The sequence below is a fragment of the Rattus norvegicus genome, chromosome 3, assembly GCF_036323735.1.
Source record: "Rattus norvegicus strain BN/NHsdMcwi chromosome 3, GRCr8, whole genome shotgun sequence".
Lineage (NCBI taxonomy): Eukaryota > Metazoa > Chordata > Mammalia > Rodentia > Muridae > Rattus > Rattus norvegicus.
This window is the reverse complement of record NC_086021.1, coordinates 124,609,568-124,631,815: the sequence shown is the minus strand read 5'-3', so window position 1 is coordinate 124,631,815 and position 22,248 is coordinate 124,609,568. Positions and strand designations below refer to the sequence as shown.

General features: G+C 42.4%; 2 protein-coding genes across 2 annotated transcripts in view; one reads left to right on the top strand and one right to left on the bottom strand.

Moving 5' to 3' along the window:
* The window catches only part of Rasgrp1 (RAS guanyl releasing protein 1), a 60,041-nt gene extending 52,264 nt beyond the window's left edge, over window positions 1–7,777 (top strand). Inside the window, 6 exon segments of the mRNA NM_019211.3 lie at window positions 482–591; window positions 1,226–1,370; window positions 2,364–2,400; window positions 3,022–3,174; window positions 4,023–4,402; window positions 6,547–7,777. Of these exon segments, the coding sequence (NP_062084.2) occupies window positions 482–591; window positions 1,226–1,370; window positions 2,364–2,400; window positions 3,022–3,174; window positions 4,023–4,402; window positions 6,547–6,681 (960 nt within the window). The 3' untranslated portion in view covers window positions 6,682–7,777.
* Window positions 7,778–13,540: 5,763 nt separating this feature from the next.
* Window positions 13,541–22,248, bottom strand: part of Fam98b (family with sequence similarity 98, member B) — a 29,449-nt gene continuing 20,741 nt past the window's right edge. Inside the window, exons 7-8 of the mRNA NM_001401945.1 lie at window positions 16,941–17,108; window positions 13,541–14,493 (exon numbers count right to left, since the gene is read on the bottom strand). Of these exons, the coding sequence (NP_001388874.1) occupies window positions 14,086–14,493; window positions 16,941–17,108 (576 nt within the window). The 3' untranslated portion in view covers window positions 13,541–14,085. The remainder of the gene's footprint in view (window positions 14,494–16,940; window positions 17,109–22,248) is intronic.

The following is a 22,248-nucleotide window of genomic DNA, read 5'->3' as shown; positions in this document are numbered from 1 at the left end:
AGGAAACCTGGCACTGTTTGGTTCTGCTTACTCCTGAGGAGGGGTTCCGTTTGCATGTGGTGGTCTTTATAGTTGAATCACATTTGCAGAACAATGAGGAGCATAGGATTCGAGGAAGGGAGCACTTCTAATTAGGCCAGGCTGTGAGCTAAAGAAGGGAATGGAGCCCTGTACGGAGGGCAGAATGGAGGGGAACTGACCCATCCTCCACACAAAGCGGTTGCTATGTGCAGAAGCCAGTGCGAGGCACAGTTGATATTTGCAGGTTTCGAGCACCTGGGTACCCTGAAGTGGCTGGGGCAGCAGAGGCCTGGGATGTGCCCTGGTGTGGCAGTGCCACAGCATAGGGAGTGTCTCAGTGCTGTTGTTACTGAGGCTGTGGCCAGGCTTTTGTGTATCTGCCCCCTTGTCATCTTGACTGAAGGGAGGGATGACTGGTTTCTCTTCAGTAAATGGAAGACATTCTTTTTGTTTTTTCCAGTCTGTCTTTAAGAACTATGATCTCGACCAGGATGGATATATCTCTCAGGAGGAGTTTGAAAAGATTGCTGCGAGCTTTCCATTTTCCTTCTGTGTGATGGACAAAGATAGGTGAGGCATGGCGTGTGAGACTCTGAGTGGTCACTGAAGAGCTCACAGACACATGTGCTGCCGTGCCTCTGTGATCAGTGCTGGGAAAGGCGAGCCACAAGTGAAGGCCTCTCTCCCTTCATCTGAACTGCAGCAGACCACAAAACCATGTGATTTCTGCATAGTTCACCATGCGGCCAGCCAAGGAGGAAGCAGTTAGCCCTCCTTATTGCTTTGGTGTTAGATTATGGAAACAACTCATGTCTTATCAACACTTTTTGCATTTGTCTCGTGGCTTTAAGTTCTCTACAGAAGACCAAACGCATGGCCAGTAGGTTCTACACATGCCCTTCCTATCTCAAGCCAGACACCTTTGCCTCTCTCTACACACATTTAATATCACTTCCCTTTTGAGTCTTACACACACACACACACAAACACACACACACACACACACACATACACACACACACACACACACACACACACACACACACACACACACACACACACACACACACACGGGCCTTTCCCAGCATGAGGAGCAGTCAGGCTGCTGAAAGAAAGCAGCATGAGGGGAGATAAAAGGAAAGATTGTTTCGAGCTCGAGGAGCCACCCTTCCTCTACTCACCTCTTCGCCTGTCATTGCTGCAGGGAGGGCCTCATCAGCAGAGACGAGATCACAGCCTACTTCATGAGGGCCAGCTCCATCTATTCCAAGCTGGGCCTAGGCTTTCCACACAACTTTCAAGAGACCACTTACCTGAAGCCCACCTTCTGTGACAACTGTGCTGGCTTTGTAAGTTATTCTTGGGGTGTGTCAGAGATGGACAGAGAGAGAGAGAGAGAGAGAGAGAGAGAGAGAGAGAGAGAGAGAGAAAGAGAGAGAGAGAGAGGGAGGGGGAGGGAGAGGGAAAGAGAGAGAGAACAGGACAGTTTAAACTAGTAGAACAGTCATGGCCTCAAAGTCTTCATATACTCACTCATTGTAGCTCAGAGTCCCAGAGAACACCCAGAAAACACAGTCCTCTATAGTATGGGTTTAGCCTGTATCTACTTTTTTCTGCCTTTTTTTTTCTTCCTTGGTGCATTAAAATTCTGGGACAAATGGTACAGAAATGTGAAATTTGGGTAGACCTTTTAAAGTGTTACATGTTGTTTCAAATGTTAGAGAATAAGAAAATACATGTCTTTCTTCCCCTTTCAAAAGAAATGAAGTTACCCGTGTCCCAGTGGGTCTCTCCATGCCTATACCCACAAGGATGTCCCAGTTAAATTCAGCGTGTCACAGAACAAAAACTAAAATGGTCCAGCAGTGGGAGGGGAAGATATTGACAGGAGGGGTCGGTAGGGATAGGAGGAGGATAAAAGAGGGTGGGGTGGAGGGATGAGTGTGACTAGAATGTGTTATCTACATGAGGGGAGTCATCCAAAAATAAATCAATTTCTTAACATTTGTATCGCAAAGATTACTTCGTCTTCTGTCCCAACCCAACTAATAATTTCCTCCCAAGTGGGTTTTCTGACCTAGGACTGCATACTCCTCAGTCCGAAGGAGCCTGTGTGTCTAGCTTCATCCATGTCAGTCCTGTGCTGGGTCACAAGAGCTCTTGCATAGGTAGTAGCTGTCTTTGATCAGCAGCTTCCGGTCAGAGGAGCAGGACATGAGGGAGCCACCAGGGTCTACCCATGTGATACACAGTAGAATGAGGATGAGTGAGTGCCAAGGCACAGCGTCACACCTGACAGGTGAATGAATGACATGTGCCATCTTCTCTTCTCTGCCTCGCAGCTCTGGGGTGTGATCAAGCAAGGCTATCGCTGTAAAGGTAAGTCTTAGCTTCAGGGACTAGGGACATTTCCCCTTGTCTCAAGAGCTCACACGGATAGCATTTCTTGTACATAGTTGCCCATTCAGTCCAAACTTGCTTGGCTGAGTTCAGAGCCTTGCATCCAAACTGGTTTCTGAAGAGCCCCAAGAGGGATTGTTGCCAGCCAAGAGAGGGATGCCTGTAAGACCAGAGAGGCAACGTTTTCCCTCTACCAGACCCTCTCTTTGCCTCAGTGGCTCTGGAAATACAGATGGCTGTGCTCCTTGTAGGACAGATCCTCAGGGAAAAGGAATCAGTGCTGGGTAGGTTACTGAAGGCCCAGGTCAGTTTTTCCTTTTATCAGCAGACACCTCAGGACCTAATTTGCCAAGTCAGCATCTCGTCTCTCCCAGATGAGGAGATGCTGCTTGATTCTAAGACTCACTGATAACAACTCCAGGGCTTACCAAGGGGATTAAGTATGATGAGATGATCTTTCCTAGATTCATTAAGAACATCAGGTGTCCTAGCTCCAGAGGCTAGACCAGCCAGGTCTGACAAGAGAGCACTCCGTGAATTTGGTTGTGAGAGAGATGCTAGAAAAGTGAAAGACGTCTGAACACAGTGTCTTGTCTGCAGACTGTGGGATGAACTGCCACAAACAGTGCAAAGACCTGGTAGTGTTTGAGTGCAAGAAACGATCCAAGAGCCCGGCGGTATCCACAGAAAACATCAGCTCTGTGGTGCCAATGTCCACTCTTTGTCCACTGGGAACCAAAGATCTGCTCCATGGTAAGTAGGCACTGGGAATGTTTGCTGTGAATATGTACTGGGCTGGGGCGGGGGGTGGGAGCGTTTTAGAGGGTAAGAAGGATCATTGCATGTTGATATTTCCAGTTAACCTTGACCTCGATTGCTATGCCATGGCTGACTTGTCATGGATTTTAACTCTCTGAGTGCTATAATAGAGTGGAAGTTGGACATGAAAATCAGTGGATGCTTTTGGGCACCTACACCAAGAGAAGTTATTGACTTCTTGCCAGGATAGCTGGATCATATTCTTGAGGAATTAGAGCTTTTAAGACCCGGAGTCCACAGAAAGCATTTACAGAGCATTCCATCTATACATTTATCCTGATATTTTTACAAGTGCTTAGGAAACCCTGCTACATTGAAGCAGGGATTCTAAGTTATAGGAACAATAGCTGTCTAGGTAACTTTTGTGCAAACACAAAAAGATAACTTTGAGGGCTGGAGGGGTGACTCAGGGGTTAAGAGTAGCTGACGCTCTTGCAGAGGACTTGAACTCGGTCCCCAGTACCCATCAGTAACTCCAATTCCAAGGGATCTGAAATCCACTTTTGAGCTTCAAGGGCACTGCATGTATGTGGTGTACATATATACACAATACAAGCAAAACATGCATATTAAAAAAATTTAAAAGATGAAAAAGAAAACATGTCTTTCCTTGGTGTGGATGGACCCTGATGCAAACTCCCTACTTCTATCATGCCTGACACTGGGTATCTTAAAACTGAAGCGACGTGGCATGTGGAACTCCCGAGATAAAGGTCTCATTAGAACAAATGTGACTCTCGAGTTCATCTTCTCTGAGAGCTAACAAATGTATCTCTCCACAGCACCCGAAGAAGGATCTTTCATTTTCCAGAATGGAGAGGTTGTGGACCACAGTGAGGAGAGCAAGGATAGGACCATCATGCTCTTGGGCGTATCCTCACAGAAAATTTCAGTTCGGCTGAAGAGGACTGTTGCCCACAAGACCACCCAGACAGAATCATTTCCTTGGGTTGGCGGCGAGATGCCCCCTGGTCACTTTGTGCTGACTTCTCCAAGAAAGTCAGCACAAGGTGCTCTTTATGTGCACAGTCCAGCATCTCCGTGCCCCAGCCCAGCACTGGTCCGGAAGCGGGCATTCGTCAAGTGGGAGAACAAAGAGTCCCTTATCAAACCAAAACCAGAGCTTCACCTCAGGCTCCGGACCTACCAAGAACTGGAACAGGTGCCTCCTGTCCCACTCCCCTTTTTTTCTTAGCTCTTTCACTGAAGTAAAATCCAATAGGGGACTGCATAAGAGTGAAGATTCAAATCACAATGGACTAGATTAGGTCAGCAGACAGTAAAAAGGACGGAAGTTGGCAAACATAGGTAATCTAAGCCATCGCAGTGGCAAAGAAGGAGACATTAGCTTTAATGATGTTTAATTTAGCTAATGAATGTCTTCCCTGCCCTTTCCCCTCAGACATCAAGGTTTGTGTCCTGTCTGCAGGCCCATCAGTACATAAGCCACCCTCCACCCAGTTTAGTGTACTATACAGTGAGGCTGCTTACAAGGCTGTGGGACAGGTGACAGTTACCAGCAAGGTTCCCTCCTTGCCAGGCCCTCAGGAGAGTCAGAGATCAATGTGTGACAGAAGGTCTGGGAGTTGATTTGGTGACTAGACTGAAGAACTTGGTATCAGGAGAAACACAGGACAAAAGGATTCTCTGGATGAAAAGATGTCTTTTACTCAAAGTATCTTTAAAATGCAAACAAATTAATCAGAAGGTAGTCACCTTAAGAGAAATGCCAAGTGTTACCTCTTAGAACAGTAAAAGCAGTCTTGAAAAGGGAACAGGATAAAAGTAGAGGACTTTGGTTTCAGATGCCAAGACATTTCTTTTGTTGTTTCTGTTGTTGTTTTGTTTGCTTGGTTTTGTTTGTTTCTTGGTTGGTTGGTTGGTTGGTTGGTTGGTTGGTTGGTTTGGTTTGGTTTGGTTGGTTTGGTTTTTTTGAGACAGGGTTTCTCTGTGTAGCCCTGGCTATCTGGGAAATAGTTCTGTAGACCAGGCTGGTCTTGAACTCAGAGATCCGCATACCTCTGTCTCCTGAGTGCTGAGATCTAATCCCAGACATTGATTATACCAATTGTTAAACACTGCAACCAGTTTGGTCCTCTCTAAAATGCAGGGCTAAGAGTCCAGGTTGGGGTTCCAGTTCTTTCATGTCCATTAAAGGCAGCAACGAAGTTGTGAAAAATGCCACAAGGAACAGGTGACTGGTCACCAGAATCCTGAGCCTTGACAATTTATTGGCTGATTCTCTTTTTCTTTTACCTGCATAACAGAAACCTGAGAGCCAGAATTCTCCACAAGTATTTTGGAGGAGCAAACCATGTGCTTTTCCAGTAGGGACCTGCAATGACTGGTCTTTAATCTGACAGTTCCAGCCACAAGGAAGTCTAGCTAAATTTGTATTTCAAAGAGCATGCAATAGGGACAGCTGATAACATGTTATTTTCATTTACGTAGTAACTCTGAATCAGCACGGAACCAAATAACAAAGGAAACTAAAACTTTGGGCCAGACACGCTTGGGCTGTAAAACTCTGTGTCAGCATTTTCTGCTCCCACAAAAAGTGCACCCCAACACCTATCTCCAGGGCGTGGGTAGAGTAAGCACCCCTATTATCAGATAGCCATCCATTGTCACGTAGCAGTATCAGGCTCACAGCAACTGCTCAATCTCACATAAGCAGGTAGAGAGTACTCTAGGTGACTTCGTGCGTGTGAGTACCCAGAGGGTGCCCAGCCAACTAGACAAGGCACCTATGTTTTACGATGCACATGTAAATCAGTCTGGCAAAAGGACACTTTCGTCAAAACCAGAAGCCTGGAAAACAACCAATGGCTACACAGATTACTGCCAATAAAACACTACATCCTAGTTTGGGAGTGAGACAAAATTCTTCCATCAAAAAGTAGTACTAATTATCAGTAACAGGGGTTTATGCACGTAGGTTACATTAACTATAACATCTCATTCCACAGAGCTTGAAGCGCTGCTTTCATAGCTCAGAGCAGACCAGACCACAGACTACTTTTTGCCAAGTTCCAATGCCTGCCTCACACTACCCAAAAGTTGTGTCCTCCTCCAGCCAATGCCCAGGAACGGCTTGTTCTGTTTGCTAGCCACTCACATCTGGGGTCTGAGCAAAGAGTAATGTGTTATTTCATACTCACGACTAAATAACTGCTTTGAAAATAGTTTGTAATTCTTAACCGCAGTAAATAGGAGATGCCAATCAAATATAATGCTCTTGGTACTGTAACTGATTTCCTACTCCCTGCTGTCCTATTAAGATGCCTTATTCTCATTTCCCTTTAGGAGGTAAATACCCTGAGGGCAGATAACGATGCTCTGAAGATCCAGCTGAAGTATGCACAGAAACAAATAGAATCCCTGCAGCTTGGCAAAAGCAATCACGTCTTAGCACAGATGGACCACGGTGATGGTACTTAATCCAGAAATTCAAGGAACAGATTCTGCAGATGGGTTTACTGGGATCTCACTTCAAAACTGATTGCAGAGGTTCAGCAACTTTAGACTGATTGACTTTTAAAGGGCAGAGATAGCCACTGTTATTGGTGTCCTTGGTTTTTTCCCTAACTGTCTTTAATGTGAGTCGTGGGTTTTCAGTCAGTTGAGTCAAAGGGAAGAAAAGTTCCAGCATGTAAAACACTGAGCAGTCATATTCTAACCTTTTCTTTCTTTTACTGAAACCAATACCAAACATGTGCTAAAATAAGAGTATAGTTTCCTGACAGTGTCTCAGGCAGCCTGCTTTACTGATTCGCACTTAGATAAAGAGCCCCTGGTGAATCAATTTGCTGCCTTCCCCAGGGTTTCTGCAAACTGGGAGTTACTTTGTTCTACCCGAAAACCTGCTCATAATGGAAACAATACCCTAAAAGTGGTGACTTTGACATGCCTGCATTGTTTGTGAAGCTGATCCCTACCTTATTCACTACCTCAGATCTCAAGAGCCTCTTTCCCTGTCCTTTACTTGCCCCCTATTTCCTCCCTTGCTTGTAGGCACATCAGCATATCTACCTAGAAGTGACCTCCTAGAGATGTAGCCTGTGTTTAAATCCAGAGCTTCTTAATTGAACTTGACATTGTCTGATTGCAGGCCAACTTATAGCTCTAGGTCTTAGTCATTATGAAATACAAAATAAAACTACCCATAATCATCAATTACCATGTCATACACAGAACTCATTATCGAAGTCAAACGACGTAAACATGCCTGTCCAGATAGTCTTTCTTTAGTGGATAGAATTAACAATCTGTGACCTTTTAAAAGACATGGTCTGTGAACAGTGTTTAGTTCTTCACGTTCTAGTCTCTCTCTCTCTCTCTCTCTCTCTCTCTCTCTCTCTCTCTCTCTCTCTCTCTCAAGTAAACTATCGTAAGGTTCTCTTTTGAACTGAATCTGTGCTTAAAATTGTCTTCACTTTTATTATCTACAAATAAGCTATGGGAGGCGATGGCTTTAACAGCTGACAGCATTTACCTATGTGTAGAATATGTGTATATAGTATCAGGCATGCATGGAGCTTGGCCTTTCTCCTTTTAGACACCTTTCTAGTCATTCACACAAATTCACAAGGATAGTCCTGCTCACTCTAAGGCAAGCTGCTAACAATGTAAATTGTTCTGCTTTGCAAAGCTGCAACAGTCTCCGAGTGTCCTTTCCTGAAGGTTAAAAATCAGTGGGTTTGTCTTGTTGCCTGTGAAGCAATTCATAAACTCTTTGGTCAGCTTCCTTGTAGCTTTCAAAAACATTTCATCTAATTGTGTCCTTTCGGGGAGACTTTGCTCCCATGCTTGGAAGGTCTGGCACCGCACTAACTTGTAATTTAATAGGCAGGACAAGCAATCTGAGAGTATCATCTAACTTATTAAATTCCAAACCTAGCTGGGCAATGGGGGCACGGGCCTTTAATCCCAGCAGTCGGTGTGCAGAGGCAGGCTGACTTTTGTGAGTTTGAGGCCAGCCTGGTCTATAGTGAGTTCCAGGACAGCCAGGGATACACAGAGAAACCCTGTCTGGAAAAAACAAAGGAAAAAATTGAAAGTTTCAACCCTACAGCCAAGAGCATCAAGTCTACAGAGGACTATGAACTGTTCACAGTGCTGCACCCTAAAGGACTCAAATCATTTAAGACGTTCCTTTGAGGACTGACCACTGCCTATCTGCACACCTCTTTGGAGTGTTTCAGTGACAAAGAGCTGGCTTGTGGTGAATGTCTCTGTAAACTTTAGTGAACTGCTTTACTCACAAATTCATCCTTATTCTACTTACACTCAGAAATTTGCAAAGCATGTACACCACTGGTACCTATACTCTGGTGGGTGTATGTATTTCATGGAAAATGTGTGCAATGATATGACTAATGGCCGACCTCAAACTTCCTACTTTTCCTTGTGGATGTTTTCCTCTGCTATGCACTAGTACAAGTGTAGAGCTCAATTTTTTTAGACACTGTCTTGTCCTTATTTCTCATCCCCAATCAAGATCTCCTGGTGAGTTTTTGTGTAAATACTCTGTAACATAGGAATTCAGAGGGCCACAGTCATTTGTCACAGCTAGATGACCTTCTAGACAGCAGAACGGACAGGAAAGACAGGGTGAGGGTAGTTTCCTAACAATTCCTTACATTCCAGCAAGGATGAAGGATGTTTGGAGTCTGAGTTGGTCCTGTTCCTGCAGAGCTGTAGGAGCTGGTGGGATCTATTGAGACAATCTGGAACTAAGGTTGGCTTGTCACACAAGGTTCTGATTGCCAGACTGACTTGAAATGTTTGGGCAGATGTGTCTGCCAAAGCAAGACTGATCCTATCCGTGAGCAGCAATGTTCTCTTGACTGGCTTTATTGACCAATTGTGAAATTGTCTAAAGACGTATATGTAAAAGCTTCGAGAAAGAAATGTACATACTGTAAAATTTTTTATACCTATTGTATGTTTTGTGTCTCATATTTATATCATAAAAGACATTCAATCCCTATAACTTCAAGGTCTTGTGTTTCTTTACTTCATACACATGTAGTAGGCATTTTGTTTGAAATTCTACCAGAATTCCAACCAAAACTACTCCTCCATTCTATTAAGAAGAGTTTTCTGGTGGGGGGCGGCACCTAGATTACTTGGATTAAAATGTTCTGCCTTTTTTATAGGATGAGGAAGTCACAGTGGATATGTCCATCTTATAATGAACGACCTCTCCAAACATCAAGTCTGTAAAATGCTCAACATTAATTAAAGAGGCCAAAGCTGTCATCTCCTGTGACTCTTAATTCCATGGATCTAGCTAAGTGAACCAGAAGGGAAAGGAGAGAATCAATCATCGTTTGGAGTGCTTAGAAGCACCATGGTTTTTTCTCCCCAACCAAAGTTTCTGTTGACGGGACCCATCCAGAGTAGGGTGCCAGCCATGTGTGCATTCCACACTGTGGTACTTGTGGACTGTGTGTATGGGGGGTAGGGGAATGTATCTCCACAATTAATGGTGTTTCATGTGAAATAATGAGGTCATTCTGACAAGCTGACCCTGAACAAAGGTGAAAGTGCTTCCTGTTCACCCTCAATTCCAACTCACAGGTCTTACCATAAGCTCTGTCTTCCTTCCATAGTAAATACATCAACTATCCCTCAGGATGTTTTCTGCCTATAAATCCTCACCATTTGCCATAAGCACTGGTAAATGATAAACACCCACTTCCTGCTGATGTCAGTTCAGGTGGTCAGATGGCACTGAGCTCACTCAGCTCAGAGGAAAACTCAGTTGCGACTTTAACTTGGAAATTTCTAGTAAGATCATACCCACAGATGTTCATAAGTAGATAAGTAGATAAAGACATAGAAGGGGGAGGGACCAGAAAGTATAAAATAGAAAAAACCCATAAAATTTAAAAACTAAGCAACAATATCCAAAAAGGTGTCAGGTTTTAGGGACCAATGAAATGCCGTCCATCACCAGTGTCCATGTGTCCTACCCAATCCATTTATGTTCTTGTGTGATGACCACCCACCATAAAAGCCCTGTCACCCTATTGCCAGTCCTGGCATCGCACAGCAAGTAGTGTGCAAACGAGTTCTGAGCAAAGATTGTCATAATCCCTCCTGAGCTATCAGCTGCAGACAGCTGGCTTCTTGCTGCACTACAGCTCAGTCTGGTTATACAGAACTGGCTCCACTCCGCTGTAATCCAGAAGTGCTCAACTGAGGAAAGACTGTCCAGTGGCTGCAGGGGACAACCCCAACAGCACTCAAAAGTCTCTCCCATATTTGTATAAATCTTTAGGGCTAAAACATTAAAAAAGCAGATATGGTGATACAGGCCTATAATCCCAGCACTCAGGAGGGTGAGGTAGAAGGATGCCAAGCTTGAGAGTCAAGTTTATGGACAGCCTAGGCGCACAGCAAGAGCCTGTCATAAATAAAAATAAAAATCAGCTGTAAATCGTGCCTCAGTAACTAATGCTCAGGAAATGGAAAAGATGCAATAATTTTCAACAAATTTTTTCCTACTAAAAATACAATTTTTATTCCCTCTGATGAAGGCATGAGATAAAAGCTGTACACAAGTACTTGGCCTGGGCTGAGCTCAGAGCGTTTCTTTCTCAGTTCTAACTATTCCTAGGCCTAGGCCTGGAAGCTTCTAGCCTCCATACAATCTAATCTTCCAAGCTGATTCAGACTGGAAACTCTTGGCTTCCAACTGAATTGCTGTGTTTGGCCTCTAACTCTGACCATCTCTCTCATTCTCTGGCTCATTCTGCAACCTGTCTCTATAAAACTGTCCTGGTAAAACTACTCTGTCTCTCTGCCTTTCTGTCTCTGTCTCTGTTCTCAAGTCATCTCTTTTCTGTGCTGCTTTTGTGAGAATTGGGCATATCCTATTGATTCATCACTTTGTCTGCCTCTCAATCAGACATCACTTTCAAACATGGTTGCTTCCTTCTACAAACTAACCTTACTTTCATTGTTTGGGATTAAAGGTTTGTACTAAGTCTATGTCTGTATCCCAGCCAAAAGGATTAAATGTGTGTGGCTTGTCTGCATCACAGGCAGATCACATAGACCTAGAAATTCTAAGGATGTCCCTCGCCAGAGCAGCTAAGTTGTTGAATTAAAATTCCTCTACAGCCTACTCTATAATACTCATATATGAGTGTATTTTATAACATTTTACTTTTTAGACTACACAGCTACTGATAACATGTGTTTTCTTAATTATGGAAAGCTTTTTGTTTCAATTACCACAAATGAAAAACACAAAAATTCTAAGTTTACAAGTGAGAGCACAAAGATTTTCTATCCCACATTCTTCAAAGGATTAGCTTAGATTGTGGCACACACGGTATTTACTCTTGCACTTTTAAGATGATTTTAAATTTTACTACAGTTTACTATATGATAAAACAGTGCACACTGGTCAACTATCAAAAGCCAGCTGTTCACTGATAGTTGGTTGTTCTTCACAGATGTTGCCCTGGAACCCACACTGAAACAGTTCACAGGAACGGGCAGCTCTGATGGAACATCTTCACTATTCACCACAGTAGATTCAGAGCCCTCTGGGTGTGCCTAGAACAGTGTTTCCAGTCAGGTTTAACTGAGGAGGGAACACCCTACCTTAAAAGTGGACAGAACTGGAAATTCAAACCCAATAAAAGGGGAGGGAGGAGAAAGTCCGCTGAGTGAGGATGCAGCCCTGCTTCCTAACTAGACTCAGTAAGACCTGCCATGTTTAACCTGCCGTGACAGACTCATGGTTCATACCCTGAACCATGAGCCAAAATAAACCTTTACTTCAGGAAGTTGCTCTTTGCCAGGTGTTTAGTCACAGCAAAAAATAACTAGTATATTAGCCATGGTATCTATTCTTAGTTGTCAACATCTAGAATCGGCTAAAGCCCAAGCTGCAGGGCATACCTGTGAGGGAGTTTTCGTATTAGACATCTGATGTGGGAAGATAACCCTGAATCTGGACCGTTTAAGGTGGGAAGGTTCACCTGAAATCTGGACCACAATTTCTTGGCAGCAGCCTGTATAAAGGGCCTGGGAGAGGGAAGCTCTTGCTCTTTGCCTGCTTGCCCTCGGTCTTACTGGCAAGTCCATCCTTTTGCTGGTATTAGAGCCTATTTCTTTGGAAGTCCTGAAAAAAATACCAGTTAGCAGGCTAAATATAGGGCCTATAATTACTCGTGCATTTATGAATCATTTCACCAGGGGTGTCTCCTTTCTTATTTCTCAACTGAAGACAAACCTCTGAGTTAAGGTTGTTTCCACTCAAGCACCACTCAGAGCTTGGTATCTCAAGCCTCGGCACTTTGTAGAAGCAGGCTATTTTTCATAGCATCAGGTAAAATTACGATGAACCTTTGCTCCTTTAAAGTCACTCTTATCTCATTTGTTTATTGTTTGATAATTTCACTTATGTTTATTGCAAGAACAGTATTGGCTCAGGACCTGCCCCCAGGGGCAGGGAAGAACAGACACTGCCAAGGAGATAGAGGATGAAAAGCAAGGGATGGGAACATGGAGAGGGGTAGGGGCATTGTCCTGGAGGACAAAGGACTGCCTCAGATAGAGAAAAGACAGACGTCACACATAGGAAAATGTCACTTTATAAAGGTAAAGGGGAAACCCCGTGTTAGGATGAGGTGTTTAATTTTAGTTGGACAGGTTAATTAGGTGACCCAAAGGGGGCTTTTGATTGCTGGACTTCACTACCTTGATAGCTGGACCTTCGTAGTCAGCCTCAGAGGAAGAAGTGGCCAAATAAATGAAACATACCTTGGTAGCAAGCTTCAGGAACAGAATCTTAAGCTTTTAGCAAGGTGGAGGGAATGGGAGAGAAAGGCAAGGCATGCAGAGCCATGCCTGCTGCGCTCAGGCCAGCCAGAGTCGTCTATCTACGCATGCATGTGCACGCACACTTTTATTCTCAACTTCATGTGCCTCTGGCTTTTTAACTGAGTCTACTTAGTGCTGTGTCTGTGTGCATGGGCCTTAGGACATCTACTAGAGAGATCATAGGTAAACTCATGTCCCACATCCTGACTCAGCTTCCCCCAGCGTCTCCCTCAGGGAGAGGGTAGAATTTTGTCTGGCTTGATCTTGCAAAGTTATGTGTTGTGTGCGTGCTGTCACAGCTGCTGTGAGTTTGTGTGTGTAACTGCCCTGCTGTGTCCAGACAAGTTTCATTGTAGGTACCCACCACCTCTAGGTCATACAACTTTAACTTAGCCATTCAGTCAGTCACATAGGTTCAAACTCAACTGGCAAATAAGTCATGTGCACAGTGAAATAAAGAAGATGTCTTCAGTTAACAGAAATTTAATAAAAACCTGACCAGAGGAATTTCAACCAATTTTAAAAAGGACAACTGACTACACACACATTAGACACTTCCTCTATTTTGTAAAATAGAATTAACAATACAGGACAGATCCCCAAGAATACAAACGACTCGAGTCTAGATTCCTTTCTGTTACTGGCAGGTGTCATATGTGTTTCAACCCTGAACAAAATACCAGTTTACAGTCTAAATTCAAACATGACAATAAAATACATTCCATTTTTCCAAGTTGCTGGTAATAAATATTTACATTTTAAAAAATAGGTTTTGTTTTTGCCTTTTAAAAAGACACAGCATGCTTTAGTACACAGAATATGGAAAAAAATCATGTTGCAGGATCATCACCCAGTATATAAAATGGCCTTTTGTATTCAGGAAAGCCTTCCTCGGGGGCACTAACATGATCTACCTCAGGGTGATGTTCAAGTATGTTCCTCAGAACACTATATCTACTGCATCTAGTAGGAAGCAGTGTTCTCTAACATCTGCAGGTATCAGTATCTTCTATACCCACCCCCACCACCTCCTCCTCCATACGGATCTCCATAACCTCTCCCACCATAACCCCCTCTCCCACCATAGCCCCCTCTTCCACCATAATCTCCCCTCCCACCATAATCTCCCCTGCCTTGGAAACCTCCTCGGCCACCCCCTCCCCCACCGCTTCCTCCCCACCCTCCTCCACCTCCTCCTCCACCTCCTCCTCCACCCCCTCCCCACCCTCCTCCTCCACCTCCCCATCCACCTCTTCCTCCCCCACCACCTCCTCTACCACCCCCTCCACCTCCCCAGCCACCCCTCCCTCCGCCTTCTTGTCTCTTCTGCCAAGGGGGCATTTCAGGGGGTGGTGGTTCAATTTCATTTGGCCGTCCTCCCCTGTCTGGAACCCTTCCCATAAGCACCTGTGTGAAGACAAAAAGTTTTCTTTAAGTTTTATTTTTCAAAGTTAAAAATTACAAAGATTTTAAGTGATATTAAAGTTATTTATAAATAAAGAGGCCAAATCTTTTAAATAACAGAAAAGGGTTGAACATGGTATGAACTAATACTGAAAATGTAAGTGCAATGTTTGACAAATCCTTCAGAGTATGGTATCACTTTTAAACAAACTAAAACAGTATTCTTAAAGGTTGGTCTTGTCAGTCTTCTCTCATTTAAATTTGTTTAGCAGAATTTGTAAGTGTGGTATTTGTTACATTAAGAACTATTTTAACAAAATGTTTTTAAGACACAGACTGTTTAACCTACATTAGTCAACCTCATATTCATCTATTTATAAATGAGAAACTCTGGACATCCCACAGCGATAGATTTGGTAATGGTTATCAAATAAGACTGCATTCCTCGGTACACTGCAGTCTACCAACATATAAAGACTATATAGTGTGCAGTTAGGCACAACGGCAATCCCAATATGGTTTGTAGCCATTTTCTCCCATAGGGAAATATTCCATTCTATAGAGAGCTCATTAATAAAGGATATAAATGACCCTAAATTGCTTCAAGAAGTCCCTGAAACTGACCAGACCCACTAGGTTGCTCTTTCCCTAAGAGAAAAGAGTTTAGGTCAGTGATACACGTACTATATATTATTATAGCATAGACATCCTAACTCTCAATACAAGATGCGAAATGTTTCACAGTTCAAAATGTTTTAAGCACCAACATGATGGCACAGTGAAAAGTTCTATAAATGATATCATAGTTTATGCAGTAGAAGCACAGGGACACAAAATATGTGTGTGTGTTATATAATACACACACACACACACACACACACACACACACACACATATAATTGAAATCTTTAATTTTAAAAATACTGTAACCTAAATCTTTATTAAATATCATTTAAAACTCAGCACTTTGGATGAGGAATAATAAGCGTGTATGCAAGCGCATGCACACAAACACCGATGCCTCTCACTGTGCTTTTAACAATACTTGGAAGGATAAACTAAGGGAAGCATTGAAGTTTCCACCCTCCACAGACATACTCTGTGCTGCATACCCATGACAGAGTGAAAGACCATAGGTAACTCTGGAGGATGTTAGCCCTGCCCCAGTCCTGGCACAGCCAAGAGGAATCCAACAGAAGAAGAAACAAAATATTCACCATTCACCAAAGCAACCAAAGAGTCAGCCAGACTGCAATGTCACTGCTAGTCAGAGCCACACAGTAAGATGGCATGGACTGGAGACAGTGAGCAAGGGTTCCCGCACAGGGTGTGGGGCGTGCATGGGAGGCACTGGAGGGCAGAGAGGCACAGGGGTTCATATAGTTAGATTATACTTTTAAAAAACATTTTTAAATGCACAGAAGTTATGTCACAAATACTAAATTCTGTCAGGCACAGTGGCCTAGGCTTTTCATCCCCATTCTTGGGAGCCAGAAGCAGACCAGCTGGTATCTGTAGGTCCAGGTTACCTGGTCTGCAGAGTGAGTTTCCAGGCCAGCCAGCAATACACACTAACCCTGATATTAACACTGATACATTCTCACTATACAGCAAACTTCCCTATCTAAGAAGCTTCAACTCTCAGTACTAATGTGCTCATTACCAATCATACACATCTAACAGCTGTCTTAGCAGGCGTCTCCTAGGACCTCTAACGAGTACATAAAGATGCTATCCAAACCAGCTAGCAAGCAAGCGCTCTCAGAAACTACAAAGTAAAAGCTCAGAGAAGACGACTTTAAGCGACCATCCTGAAGGACAGCAGTGTGGGCTTGGTAGACCACTTACCCAGCAAGCACCTCCCCAGGAGAGGGGAGAGAAAAACAGATGCCTCTGGCAAGAAATCCTATCCCAGAGCAAAGTGAGAAGAAATCCTTATCAACTACCACATCCTTGCTTTGGATTTTTTTGTTCTTTAGTCATAAAATTTCCCGCTGATGCTCAACTAGATAGAAAAAACTTTCTGCTCAAGCCACTGGCGACGTTCTGATTCATCTGTGGTGTCTCAGATGCATCTGCTGCCATTAGGCCATCAGTCACAGACACCTTGAACTCATAAAAACCACTATCCTAAGAGTGCATCTACACTCTGAATCAAGAAATGGATGCTCAAAAGAGATTTTAACTTAATAAATCAAATAAGTGGTGGCAACAATTCCTGAAGATTCTTACTAACCAAATGGATAAAGAAAATTCTTGATAAAGCTACTGGAAAAAACAAATCAAGTCCTCTAATTAGAAAGCGATAATTAAGTATGGATGGATATAAGCCCCTCTGCCTCTCCTCTCTCATCCATCAGGATGTAAATGAAAAAAATGGGCTAAAATGTAAAACTAGCAAACCAGGAAACTGTAAATTTATTTTCCACCAAACTGAAAGAAAAACCCACCTTATTAATGGCGCATGCCGTCTTCTCCCGACTGATACCACTGCTTGTCCTGATGATCTTAGACAGATCCTCACGGGCCGCAAGCAGATGTGCCAACGTGACTGTTGTCTTAGGTGACAAAGCATAGCGCTTGGGCTGGTAAATTCTTGCTATGTTGTCTGTTTTTGCCTAAATGACAGTGAGGGAGGGAAAGTTAGCAGAAGTAAATCTGAATGAAAGCAGTAACAATCATAATCTTTAAAGAGAAGAAAATTCACAATATACAAGCAAGGAAGCAGAAAAGAGAGAAAGCGTCCTAACATCTAATGCAATGTATGTAGTCAAATCAAGAACAACAACAACAAAACCCACAGATAAGTAGAACAAAACAACAGTACACACGTTAACAGAATACAAAGCAGGTAATAAGTCTTGCAAAGCAAAATCCAAACTTGAAGCGATGGTGAGAGAGACAGAGGTGCTGGCTACTGTCAGGTTTCCTTCACTTTAACTTATACACCTAAAACTGTAGGGAATGGTTTAAAGGAAGACAAGAAAATAAACAACTCAATTAAAATCTAAGGTTAATCTAGAAACCAAGTATGCAATAATGACACAAAGGGTTTTTAAAGTAGAGTCCTACCACACACTAAAACGTAATATGAATTTATCATTTTTAAAGGTAACATCTACACTTATTAAATGTGCCAGATTGCCTAACCTTGGAGTTATTTAATCCTCGAACACCCTTCTAGGATTGTGTGTCTATCATCCCCATTGTCAGCTTTCTTAAGTTACAGAAATAAGGGGGTGTGGGGGGTAAGGTGGACACATGCATCCATAAAAGAAGGAAGAAAGGTGGAAAGGACAAAGGAAGGGAAGGAGGGAGGAAATGTAAATCCCTAAAACAGTGAGAAATCCCAACTGCACCACATGCTAAAACAGGGATCACGCCCTGACCCTGCGCACAGGACATCCACCACCTTACCTCTCTCTGAGTAACTGGAACTTGAAAGAAAAGAACAGACTGATGAAGCAAGACTGAAAATGGATATTTAGAGCCTCATAAATAAATGAATGTAACATGATCAAAGGAGCAGCACAGATCACAGGAAGAGGAAAGATTCTTCTCTGTGGTATGGCGCCAACTGATGGGTACTTGACACAACAGCACTGATGTCAGCAATGAGTCACATGGTCACCAAAAGACATCCCACAGAGCAGAGCTGACTTAAGTTTTATCTTGAAAACCTATCGCATTGTAAAGATTAAGATTTCTGTACATTGGGGTTGGGGATTTAGCTCAGTGGTAGAGCGCTTGCCTAGGAAGCACAAGGCCCTGGGTTCGGTCCCCAGCTCCGAAAAAAAGAACAAAAAAAAAAAAAAAAAAAGATTTCTGTACATTATACACCATAGGGTTTAAAATAGAATCATCAGAAAATTGAAGAAATATTCTTAGTGATACATGAACTTTCTTAACAAAAACGCTCCATCAAAAGAAAATTAGGAAGTCACAGGAAACAGCATCAAGGGGCAAAGAGAAAACAGGAAATTCAAATGACTAATAGGTTCATGGAACAAGTTCAATTTTCCTGACAAGAATAAACAAATCAGTAAGTTTATCTTCTTGCTATCAAATTAACACGAAAGTTGGTTATGTCTCTAGTATTAGGAGAAAGTGAGACTGACGGTATTTAACTGTACACAGGAGCTTCAAGTATTAAAACTAAAAATGTTTCATTCAGCAAATATCCTTAAAAATCTACCATAATGCACATTGAAATTTATAGTAAATTAAATATAGAAAAACTTCTGATGTTAAATAATATAGGGAAAGGTACAAAACTAGGGTTAAGCAAATTGTAGCATCCTATGAAAAATATAATACAATCTTCAAAAAGACACGGCTGCACCTCACATCCAGACCTCCCGGTCCTGAGGATCCAGCAATCACTGTGCACCCATCCAAGCCTCTAGCTTCTACGGACCAGAATATAGCATAGGTGCAGGCCTTCCGTTCCAGGGGGTCCAGAGAGCATCTGGGAAAGATGCTCCAGAGGGTCCCAGAAGCACCATGTGACTAAACTTCCGGCCTCCGACTAACACAGCGGCCTCAGAGATCCAAACAGGGCCTGAGCTTTGGCTCCAGTGGTCTCTAAGGTCAGTGCTATTGTGAGGTTTTAACTTCTGCAGTGCTCACCACAGGACTGAGAGTCAATACTTTTGTGGTCAGAGTTTACTTCAGTCCTGTACTCTAACCACAGCCCCCAGATAGTACACAGATTGCAGTGAGTCTGACATTTGCCATCCTGCCCCTGGTGGACTCATAGACGGACTCCAAGGGCAGACCAAAGTTTTGAATCCATATGGTTGTCTCTAGGCCTAGTGTACAGCCCCTCCCTGGTCCTGCTGGTGTACAGCCGAGACAGAATCACGTCAGATATTCCACTTGATGATCAATACCAAGTTTCGCCAGTCCCCACGGCTGAACTCACAACTCACAAATAACCCCTCTAAGGCAGCGGTCCTCAGCCTGCGGTCACAACTCCTTTCAGGGTCAACCCTTTCATGGGGTCATATATCAAATAACCATATATTTATATTACAGTGTATAGCATTAGCAAACATACTTATTAAGGTAGCAACAAATACAATTTTATGGTTGGAGGTCACCACGGCCTGAGGAACTATATTAAAGGGTCGCAGCATTGGGAAGATTGAGAACCACTGCTCTAGGAAGATGACAGAATATAACATATTAAAACTGGACTAAAGGAAGAGGAAGTCAAAACTTATAAAGATAAGTTTACTCCAAAAAATGGACAAAACACAACACAGTGACATGAAGACCATGACACAGCCCCCACCCATGACCATCTCCAGCCCACCAAGACCCCCAGGAAGGAATCCAAACTAGAGATAGCTGAGTACCTGAGAAATAATTCAGAGACTTTTAAAAGAATTAATGGTCATAGAAAGGTTCAAAGAAATGATGCACAAACTAAGGAAGGCAATCCAAGCCCTGACCAAGACAGTCTGTTAAGTGAGTAACAGTAAAATTATAGTCAGATATTCAAATTATGAAGGAAAAATTCATCAAGGGGATTGAAATGTTGAAAAAAAAACAGAAAAATATATGAGATGGTTAATCAAATAAAAAGCACAGCTGAAAGCATCTTTAATAGACAAGACTACACGGCAGAACCTGCGTCAGGGATAGAGGGCAAGGCTGAGACAAAAGCATAGACATGGAAGGGGGAAGAAAGAACATATGACATGGAAGGAGGAAATATTAGGAACATGAATGAAATTTCCAAGAAGTCTGGTGTAAAAGAAGTCCAGAGCTAAAATGAATGAAACAGGTGCACTAGTTACTGAAGATGTAGCAGGAAAGGTCCGTCCCAAACTTAGAGAAAGAAATCGTATTCAAACACAAGAGACATGCAGAACTCCCTCCAGACATGACCAGAGATGAAACTCCACACATGTCATAATCCTAATGTCAAGTACAATGTGGACAAAGAAAACCCCCAAAGCACAGGAAAAACAAACACAAACTCAAACACAAAGGCAGCAGTATCAGAATTACCCCAGACCTTTCATCAGCAACCATAAAAGCCAGAAGAGCTTGGAATGAAATATTCACGTTCTGAAAGTAAACAAATGTGAACCAGGAATGCTATACCCAGGAAAGCCATCTTCCAAAACCGACTGGAAATAAGAGTGCTTCGAAACAAACACACACTAAGGCAATTCATGCCAACCAATCCAGCACTGCTGAAAATTCTTAATAGAATACTTGGAAAGAAGGAAGGAAGGAAGGAAGGAAGGGAGGGAGGGAGAGAGGGAGGGAGGGAGGGAGGGAGGGCCTGTCTCCTTAACCGCAATACATGAAAGTTACACTCCATGAAAAGCTCAGATAAACAAGATGTAGGGAAGAAACAACTAAATACAACACAGCAGCTCAACAAACTCTTGAAACTAACATAGGAGGAAGAAAGGAAACACCAATATTTTAGCAAAACAGAACATCAAGTATATTTACAGGATATAGTAAAGTCCTGTCTATAATAACCGTAATTATAACCACAACTAGAGTGTATTTACATATAATAAATAAATCTTTAAAAAAAGAACCAACTATACCTTCAAGAAAGAGCTAGCAAAGACATGAAAAAATGGAAAATAAGCTACCGAGCAAATGGAAACTGTAAACAAGCACCAGTTATCCTTATATCAGATAAAGTAAACTTCAAACCAAAACTAATTACAAGACATAGAAAAGAATATTACATACTAACAAAGAGAGCATTCATCAAGAAGATACAGAAATTGTAAACATTTATGCACTGAATATATTGGAGCCCTTAATTTCATACAAACACTAAAAGGCATAAAAGGTCACATGAATCTTTATACAATGGGGCAGAGGTGGCTTCAATACTCTACTCTCATGTTTAGATAGATCTTCTAAACTAAAAGCAAGTGAAGGAATTCAGATCTAAATCCACTATGGATCAACTAGACATAACAGAGATATACCGAATGCTCCACCTAACAGGAAGTACATATATTTTTTTCAGCAGCACAGCACCTTTTTCTAAAATCATTATATCATAGGACAGAAATCCAAGTCTCAACAAATATAAAAGAAAGAAAAAGATAAGACAGATAGAGTCCCTTACATCATATTAGAATACAATGGAATAAAATTTGAAATTAACAAGAGATCACAAGAATACTGGAGACTAAATGATGCATTTTTGAATTAGTACTGGATCACCCAAGAAATAATACAGAAAAAGTTAAAATTCCTAGTGATGAATGACAATGACAATACAACTTCTCAGAACCTCTGGGGCGCATAAAAGGAGGGCCTAAGAGAAAGGTTTATATCAAAAAGCTGGCACAGTAAAAATTCTAAGGGTCTCAAGTCAGCGACCTAAAGGTGCATCTCAAGGCTCTTGAAAAGCAACAATCAGCCAATCCCGAGCCCTGTGGATGGCAAAGAATAATGAAGATCAGAGGAGAATTAATTAAAGAGAAAAAAATACTTAAAATTAACCAAAGAATTGAGCTTTAAAGAAAGACTGGCAAACCCTTACCCAAGCTGATAATAGGGTATCATCACAACAGACTGCAATGAATACAGATTACAGATTACTACTGATTACTTTGAAAACTGTAAAAAGCTGGAAAGTCTAGAATAAATGAACCTCCTAATACAAAATCTTCCAAAACTAAAGCCAGAAGACCTAAATAGTAACTTAAACAGACACACGACAGGTAGTGAGATAAACCAAGTCTCCGCCCAAAAGGGGAGGGGTGC